Source organism: Cystoisospora suis (genome assembly GCF_002600585.1).
Source record: "Cystoisospora suis strain Wien I chromosome Unknown contig_5415, whole genome shotgun sequence".
NCBI lineage: Eukaryota > Apicomplexa > Conoidasida > Eucoccidiorida > Sarcocystidae > Cystoisospora > Cystoisospora suis.
The window spans coordinates 535-9,882 of NW_027158205.1; the positions used below are offsets into that span (position 1 = coordinate 535).

Here is a 9,348-nt window from a genome sequence, read left to right on the forward strand (position 1 = left end):
ATAGATAGATAGATAGGTAGAGGCTTGTCATCATGTTTGCCATTCTCGTATTCAGGAGACGCCATCGACTTGTGTTTCTTTCATCTGTGTGTCTTTATTCCCACCCTACTGACTCTTCTTTCTTCCAGAATCGAGATCTCCAAGCCTCCTTACTAAGCTTACAAGACGTCGATTCTCTTCTTCTTTCGTTGACAGCAGTCTCTGGGGAGAAGGGTGTTAATGAAGGAGAAGAGCCCTGTGAAAGAAGAAGAAGAAGACAAATTGAAGGAAGGAGAAGGTCCCCTGACACGGATGACGAGAGTTCTTCTGACTTTTCTGCTGTTTTCAAATACAAGCAGAAAAGACAGTTAAGAGATTTCTTTGATATGAAAATAAAGAAGAAGAGGTTTAAAGATGATGAGGCGAATAGACGAAAGAAATCTAGGCATACACGCGATGATGGTAGTGAAGGGAGTGACGAAGAAGAGGAAGAAGAAGAAGAGAATGCAAATCGAGATGTTCGGAGCTCATCGATATCTGAAGAGGAGGCAACCTCAGCACTTGTCTGTGCTGCTAATCTTCTCTTTCATTGTGTCGATCAACCTCTCTTCAATATACATGTGAGAAGAAAAAGGAGAGGGTAGGACAAGAGAGGAGAGGGAGATAAGTATATGGACAAGGAAAGAAGAAGAGGGTCTTCTCTGATCTGGGATTCTCTGGAAATGAGACGTTGCCTTCTGTCCGTGTTAGATAGATAGATAGATTAAAGATAGATAGATAGATAGCTTTAGTGCATGCGGTTCGCAATATAGCCATCGGGGCTGTTCAAAACGGGGCCTCTTGTTTCTTGGGTCTTCTTTCATACATATAGTGAGTACGCTAGAAATGGTGTAGATTGCTCTTGGTGGCTCTGTTCGTCACAAATCTAGTAAGCAGTCCTATCTCTCGACTCCTCTCTATCTGCCTCTTCATCTATCCACATCTATTTATCTATCCATCTGTCTATCTGTCCTTTTATCTATCTACTTACATAACTAGCTATATCTGACATGGCTATATGCTATCTCTATACTGTCCGGTGTCGTTATGTGTTACGCTTGCGGGGGAGTACATCTTCCTTGCCATGTTCATTCACACACTTCTTTCTGTTTCGTCTTTAAGCCGTTTTATGATCGTTGCATGCATAGTTTCTCACTTCATAGATAACTCAAGAGCACTTTTACTTTTCACTTGATCTTCCTTATCTCATATCTTGTAATCCTCTCTTCTTTTCTTTTGTCTTCTTATCACTGTCTTTCTTTCTCTGTTTTCCTTTCCCTCCACTTCCTTCTATCCCTTTCAGAGCCTTTTTCTCTCCCTTCTCCGAGTGTATCGACACCCGCTTTCCTACAGAAAAGAACTATCATGATTCTTGGTGTCTCGGCATCTTTCTTCTTCTTCAGGCGAGAGATTTCAAAATTTGTTCACCTCCTCCGCTTCCTTTGTCTGGAAGAAAACGGCGGCGAGGTCCTACGGCAGGGACAGTCTCTTCGACAGCATCTCTGAATGACACGGCATTGGATGAAAGGGAAGGTTTGCTGCAGCCTACGAAAAGCGTGGGAGATCTCTCATCTTCTTCCTCGTCAGATTCACTTCTCAATGCTGTTGACAATGAAGGAGTAGGTCTTCTTTCGTCTTTAAACGAATGTACATACATACGCAGCTACGTAGGTTCGTACATACATATACCTACACACACATACATACATATTCATATATACGTACTTACATACATACATATATACAAACATGTTCACACATAGGTACAGTTCACACTATCTAGGAGGACAGCGTGTAAGTATGAGAATACAAAGAAAGTTCATTCATTCGCCAGGCATTCCTCGTCTTAGTATGGGGGCGCATCACCTGCCCATCCCCCCTGTGACTGCGTCTAAACTTCTTTTTTTGTATGACGCTTCTTACTGTTTGTCGTGGCTTTCGAACCTTCTCTCCTCTTTCTTTTTCTTCAGAGTAAGATCACACAAGAGATGATACGACACTGCAAAAGAAGTGTCCGCTGTATTCCTGTAGAGGTATCGTCTTTCTTTCCATACGGTAGATCCAAGTATTGGTCTAATAGAAGAGACAAAACGATCTTTCTGTTTGATACTTCTTTTCAAGCTCGTCTCAGAAAGACCCTCTGTATATACACTTTAGTTCCTTTATAAGCATTTTCCACCAGAAGGATCTTTGTCTCATCTCACTTCAAGAAGAGACAAGCGTGTATAAGAGGGAGTGCGTGTAGGACTGAAGAGGTCTTGTGTCTCTATCCCCTATGACCTATTTCGCTATCTTATACCATACACATACAAGACTACTCCGAGATTCACCTCTGTCCACTGATCTCCAGTCCGAAATCTCTCTCTTTCTCTCTCTTTCTTTCTCTCTAGGTGTATCTGTACATATACTTGCGTGTCTATTTGCCAACTAGGGAGTATGGTGTGACTCTATGTGTGGACGTTTCTCTATACACTAGATGGAGGTATGCTTCAGGGAACGAAAGAGAAGTGAAAGAAATCAGAGGGACTTCACCTTGATGTGTAGTCTGCTTTATCTCTTACCTTCTTTCTTTCTTTTCGTCCTTTCTTTTTCAGACTTCATCTTTGGTGGCATCGTCGTGCAAGGAGACTGACCCTCTGTGGTCTTCTCTCATGGAAGCAGCCGTCCAGTTCTGTACTCAGCAGGAAGAGGAAGAAGAGGAAGAAGAAGAAGAGCAAGAAGAAGAGGAGGAAGAAGAAGAGACATCGAGATCCCGCAACAGTAATAAGAAGAGACGCATGGATGGGAAAGGAAAGAGACGGCTAAGAGAGAGGAAAGGGAGAGGGAAAGAAGATGAAGATGAGAGAGATCGAAAGTCGTGTAAAGAAAATGAGGAGTTGAAGAAAAAGAAGAAGAAAGAGAAATGGAGAGTACCAGGTCTTGATCTTTTCGGAGCTTTCGTCGTTGTTCGTATTCAACAGCTTTTCACTTCGACTCGTGGAAAGGCGGATTGCCATCAAGTAAGAAGCACTCAAGTGTATCTACACCTCAGGATTTCGTCCGACACAGGATTCCATTACTAGCTTCTCTCTCTAATGTGTATCTCTCGACTGATAGAGAGAAACCAGTCAATTGTCTGTCTCGTCAGTTATGGTTTGAATGTGAATTGATATCTTCGTATCTTTCATGAAGATTCACACAGAGGCTATCGTTAGAGAGCTGAGCCAGTCAAGATGTGTCAGTCGATCCTCCTTAAGACTTTAGCTATCTTTAGTAGAGATGCAATCACATTCAGAGCCTCTTCCTCAACATATAATCCTAAATGTTCCATATACCAATGGAAGTAATACCCAACCCATATTCAATAGCCTTAAAGTCGTAGGATGTGACAAGTCAAAGTCTAGCCAGAAGGAGCAACCTGAAGGATCCCCCACTGATTCTCTTACCTGACCACAGTACTTTTCTTATGCTGTGAACGGATCTTCAATCATCAGGAGATTTCGGAAACGTCTCTTTCTTTTTCTCTCTTCCGATGCGTGGATTCTCAGAATATAAGATCACTATACTCCTATCCACATGGGGGCGAACGTGTCAGTCTATACGTGTATGTATCTCTCTATGTCAACGGATATAGATGAGTCTGTGTGTGTATGTCTCTCTCTCTCTCTCTAGATCTATATGGACAGAGAGAGAATTTATACAGAGAGAGAGCATCATCTGTATCTGTCTATCCATGTATGTATTCGTCTAGCTGTCTATCGGGTGAGGTAAGAAACGACCCGCCTTTTCTTGTTGATTTCGTGTAGTTGACGCAGCGAGGGGATGAGGCATTGAAAGGTATAGACAGAGGAGTGTCTTATGTGTGAAAGGACCTGCTGCGTGTGTTCTTATTCTTCTTTGCTCATCAGATGCTGACCCAGGTCGTTCAGGAATGGAGAGAAGCAGCGGCAGCTCTAGGAAAAAGAAAAGACGAAGATGAAGAAGAAGAAGAAGAGAAGAAGACTGACAACGACGAAGATAGGAGAGAGAAAAAGGGTGATAAAGAGAAAACTCAACAAGACTCTAAGAAGACACAGTTGCTTCTTTCCCTTCATGGACAGCTGCAGCAAGTAAGGGGTGGTACAGGAAGTTGGTGGTCAAGAGTAGGATCTTCTGAGGAAGGAAAGAGCTCGTGAAGGTAGTGGGGAATGACTCAGTACTACTACCAAGTGACTGCATGGGTGGGGGGTGGTCTATCTTCTTCTCCCGTTCATCCCTACCAATCTGTATGCTTTGCAAGACTACTCATATCTCATACGCGTCCATAGTGATATATATATATATATATATATACATACATATCTGCGATAGTTAGGGTAGAAACAGGATTTACCTCCGTATACAGATACATGTATATACATGTCTCTCGAATACGTATAGAGGGCTTTCATTCTATGTGCGTGGATATACCTCCGTATCCCGCGGGAGTACAGATGACTGGGAAACCTTTCGACATACGTAACTCTTTCTTGCTGGTGGTACTACTGACGTCTGGTCTTAGGCAAAGGAAAGAAAGTTTTTCTTGACAGGGGTCATCCGTTCATGAGTATCCTTTCCGAAGCCTTCATCGATTTTACTGTTCTTTTGCTCTTTCTTCTCTTCAGTACGTTCCCTTCCCCGACTTCTTCCTTTCTCTCTTCCGAATTGAATGGCAGACAGAAAGGTCATCTCTCATGATCTAACGAGTTGATCGCTAGTCCTAGTGTCTTTTCAGTCGTCGATGAGATCTGCTGAGGTGATTCGAAGCAATCACGAATGTCTCTCTCTCGTTGGCGGGAAAACCATCCTTCTCAGAGATAGAGAGATAGATAGATGTCTTACGCTTCACAGGAGAACGGTAGAGTGACTAGATAGTCTTATGGCGGCTTTTTCTATTGAGTGTCTTTCCGTATCTACTGGGTTTCAGATGTACGCGCATATGGCAGCAGCTGCAAAAATGACGGCTCTTCTTTCTCTCCTACAGTCAAATTGTCCTTCCCTCATTCCGCGACCGCCTCAGCACTTATCTCTTCAGCAACTTCTAGATTTTCAACAGATTCTACAAAAACAAGGAGAAGCTCTCCGGATGAAACTCGAGAAGGAGCATTTCACCGAAATAAAGTCACTGGTTAAAGAAGAAAAGGAAGAATAACAAAACGAAGAAAAGTATCTCGTCGTACTCGAAGCTAGAGTGGACTTGGAGAGATACACTCGATGGGAGGGAATGCAGGCTTCAGCCTGGGTGTACGTACACCTGACAGCGTTTGTCTGTCACGGAGGCTTCCGCTCCCCGCATGCCGAGTTTCGTTTCTTGGTTGAGACTTGGGTGGGTCCGTTGAAGGCATTTCAAAGTACGGTTAACGAACGTTCTGGTCATTCGTTACGACGGGACGAAGCGCTAGGTCCTCGGCTTTTTCACACTGAGCTTAGGAAGGTTCAATTCAGAGTCTGGCGTGGCTACAGTCTCCCTTGTTATTGACATCAACACGTGGATCTTCACCTGAGGGTAATAGAGACCATCTAGCTGAAGACGTTTATCTGGAGACAGCAGTCTCCTTGCTTTCTTGCGAAAGCAGCAGCGTTTCCTCTTCTTTCTGTTTGTCGATCGCTTTCTTAGTTCAGAATTATTTTCATCTACCGCTGGTCACGAAAAAATCAATGGAGTCCTTCCGGTTGCTCCTTCTCGCTAGACTTTGCCTTGTTCAACCTCTAAGCTGTCATGTGAGGACAGATTGTCGAAGCTTTCGCGTCTTTTACAGTTGCTGGAACGGCGAAATTTAGGGGGTGCTGCGTGCACATGAAACAAGGGACAGTCTAGTTCGTTCTTTCCCTCTGACTTTCCTAATGCGAGCGCGCTCAATCGATTAAGTCGGCGTCATCTGTATGAAAGCTCCGAGCACTAAGGCCTGAGGAATTATTTGTTATGGAGAGGAAACAAGTGCACTTTTCCATTCATTCGAAGACCGAGGCGTGCTTCACGTCTAAGGAGAGATCTGTATCTACGTAAACAATTTTTATGCTGGTTGCTTCTGTTGATCTTTCCGGGTCGCAGTCGCGAGAGAGGAGCTCCAGCGCACTCCACAGGTTTCCTCAAGAGGACGTCGAGGTCCCTGCAACTAGATAGATTGTTTGCCCGATGCGAGACAGGCTAGGATAGTTTTGAGGTACTACGCTTCAGTGTGGCATGAAAGAATGCACCCGGCACCGCAAAGGCAAGACGATCAACTAAGACATAAGCTGCTGCCAAGAAGCGGCCCCTACCCCAGGTAGCATGATAGGTCCTGCCATAGGGACTACCCCGCCTGGCGCCGCCTACCGCAGCATGCTAGTCGGTTCGGCTCGTTCTCGGGGAGCGCAAGACAGCCGGCTGCTTGCACTTGAGTGGGAAACGACACAGCCCCTTGGGTTGTGCCCAAACACTCAGCCCTCAGGTCTGCCTCCGAAGCAACACTATAGATAGTTTCCTTGAAGTCTTTTTCTTCACACCTGGCTAGCAGGCACCATCGCGTACTGCAACAACCGCACGACGTCTGTCCTGGGACATGTTGCCGGGTCTTCTGCAGCCCGGAATTGTATTTACAGACAACGCCCAGGGGGGGGCGTCCTCGTCTGTAAATACAATTGCCTTTCGTACTTCTCCGGAAGGAGAGCTGCAGTACTCGTGGGAGGGGGAGAGGTGCCCCGCGCAGAGAGCGATCTTGTGTGAGGGACCTAGCGCCCTTGAACCAGCGTGCTACAGCAGCCGGGCAGCACTCGTCCGAGTTGTTCAGCTCAAAAGGCCCCGGAATTTCTCTTCCGCTTACCGCCCATGTCCACGCGGGCCTCTATGGGGTCCTTATCGGCTGTCGTCCCCAACCTCTTTCCAGATGGATAGGCGCAAAGGTAACTCTCTGTCTTCCTGCCGCATTCGATGCGTGCCGAGCGGCAGCTGCCGCCGGGACAAACGTCTGTAGTCGATGGTGTTCGAGTGTCGGGGGGGCCCCGAGGAGAGGTAAGGCCATGACACGCCCGTCTCATTGACGATGGAGGATAAGGAACATCAATACTTTTACGGTGTACGCTTAGATCCTCTTTCTCAAAAAAAGTAGCATGGAGAACCCCATCAACTCCCGCAAATCTTCCCTCGAGCCACTGGTGATATCCGTAGCTCTCGGCGGCTCAGTTTCCGTCAGTGCAGGAGGCAACGCCAGGGCCTTCCCAGTTCAGCCAGCACCGCTGTATATCCTAGACACGAAGTCCTTCAGGCATCTAGGCCACTTGGCCGTCACGTTAATGAGTGGCTTTGAGACCAGAGCGCACCGTGAAGCTAGGAACCGAGCTGCGGTTACGTGCTGCACCTCGTGACTCGGCGTGACTTCGGCGTAAGCAACCAATGGCTGAGCAAATACCCTGACGTTGCCTTTGTCACTCATGCACGGAATGAAAGAAACCATTTGAAAGGTGACTTCTTCTGGCACCTTTAGCATGCTCATTCAGGGTCCCCTCGGAGAGGGTCAAGGCTGCTACAGGCGATCTTCTTCCGGAGGCAAAGCCGGTCACGCCACTCTAGAAGATTTGTTCATGTTTCCTGGACTGACACGTGGGCTGCTGCAGACAGCTAAAACCAACGGAACAGCTTATGCCCGGGCGACGTGTAGTGAGACACAAGAACCTAAGGACCGAACCACAAAACCTGCGTCATCATCTTTTACCCTTTACTGCGTCGCGCCTCTCCGCTGGCCAAATTTGCAATTGATGGGAATACCGTCCGAAGGCGGGGGCCGAACAAAGGAGTTTGGAGGCAGTTGCGTGTGTAAGTGACAGTGTCCGTTCATGAGAGAGCTAGTCTGAGATAAAGAGAAGACGTGCCCCATACCTCGATAGACTCTTAAAACTGCCAGCGTGCAGGTGTAGGCGTCATGCACCGTAATTCCACAGAGATACCGAAACCAGTCTCTTAGCCGACGTGGCCCCGTGAGCAGCGTTTCCGGCGAAGAGCGGTGGGGTCCCGTGAAGACATCGACGAGGGATGACCGCCGGTCAGGATGAAGTGAAGTGGTCCGCCGCAGAACTCAGAATGGCTTCCTCGACTCGAGCATTAGTGTCCGTAGGGGGACTTCCGCAAGCTGATTTGCAGTCACACCGGAACAACCCTGATCCGCCGAAGGGGCCGACAGTGCGCGCCTTGTCCGGGTGGGGGGCCCGCTGTCCGGCGGAGCAGGAAGTCGTGCAGTATGGTGAACCGGCTGGCTAAGGTGTTGTCTGCACGAGGACCGACTGCGCTGCAACATTCGCGCTAGAACAGGGCTCGTCATCTGAGCTAATTGCTGATCGACTTCTGCGTATCAGGAGCCGTCTTCTTACTGGGCAGCCTTCAGTGACCATTCAGAGGACGCCACCATGGGGTTCACTGGCCTCATGAGGCGCGGTGTTGCGCTTCTCGTGGTAGGAGTAGTTGTTCTTTCTGTTTCCTGTTTGCCCTGTGTTGAAGGTCACCCCCCAAGCGGCAAACAGGACCACGTCTTCACATTCTTTCAGGATTCTCCCAGGGATTCACACGATGTGTCCTCTGAAGTTCACGTATGCGGGGCGACCAAGGGTGGCGGTGGATCTCCCGCGCAATCGAAGCTCGACCTGACGGCTGTAGTAAACACGCCTCTTCAGTTCAGCTGTAAGGCTTCAGAAACCCTTGCCCCGAATGGACAAGCGAAGCAGATAACCAAGGTCGAGAAGTTTTATGAATACAACGCCGCTGACGGGAACTGTAACAAAGACGAGAAGCAGTTGCAAGAGCTAGGTATTGGGGCGACGCTTGTGACTGGGTCGGAAGGAAAACTAGGTGTGCAGCCCGCTTCGCCGGCAGTGTACACATTCAACTACAATTCCCAACCAAACGATGAAAAGCACCTGTGCTACACATGTAACACGGGGGCCGCGGCCGCTGCTCATGGCCTCAGATTTGTTGCTGAGGAAACGGTCGTCTGCACGGTCCATATCAAGGTGCCGGCGAAGACTACAACACCAGCTCCACTGACGACAGACTTGAACTCCGCGTATGACGCCCGTGCGACGACTGCATTCCTCGCGACTGCCACAGGAGGTTTACTGGCGGTCATACTTCCTATGTAGTACACTCGGGCAAGCTGTGACGGGGTGGCTCGCGTATATGTAGCCCGAACAGTGGCGTCTTTGTCAGCATCTCTGTGGCGCGGTAGCTTGTCCTTTCGGCCCCTGCACTGAAGATCGCCAGTGTGACCCATCAGTGAAAAACGGAGGAGCCTCGTAGTGAAGAGTCAAGGACGCGAAACTCAAAAATAGCCTCCCAGACTTAACGGGCATATTTGCAAACTCTTC

The 9,348-nt window shown here is 47.9% G+C and overlaps 1 protein-coding gene across 1 annotated transcript; it reads left to right on the forward strand.

The window, feature by feature from the left end:
- The first annotated feature begins 128 nt into the window (after positions 1-128).
- CSUI_009210 (uncharacterized protein) lies at positions 129-5,870 on the forward strand. Its single transcript, XM_068069326.1, has 5 exons — positions 129-599; positions 1,422-1,637; positions 2,613-3,017; positions 3,906-4,106; positions 4,943-5,870. Exons 1-5 carry the CDS (start codon positions 366-368, stop codon positions 5,165-5,167), a joined length of 1,281 nt encoding a protein of 426 aa, XP_067918697.1. The 5' UTR covers positions 129-365; the 3' UTR covers positions 5,168-5,870.
- The last annotated feature ends 3,478 nt before the right edge of the window (positions 5,871-9,348 follow it).

What these genes read in the sequence shown, in the direction of transcription:
- CSUI_009210 (XM_068069326.1), top strand. Translation starts at nt 366, where the DNA reads ATGAAAATAAAGAAGAAGAGGTTTAAAGATGATGAGGCGAATAGACGA. An exon ending in ATGCTGTTGACAATGAAGGA is followed by an intron (nt 1,638 to 2,612) that starts GTAGGTCTTCTT and finishes TTTCTTTTTCAG; the next exon opens with ACTTCATCTTTGGTGGCATC. An exon ending in GAAAGGCGGATTGCCATCAA is followed by an intron (nt 3,018 to 3,905) that starts GTAAGAAGCACT and finishes TTTGCTCATCAG; the next exon opens with ATGCTGACCCAGGTCGTTCA.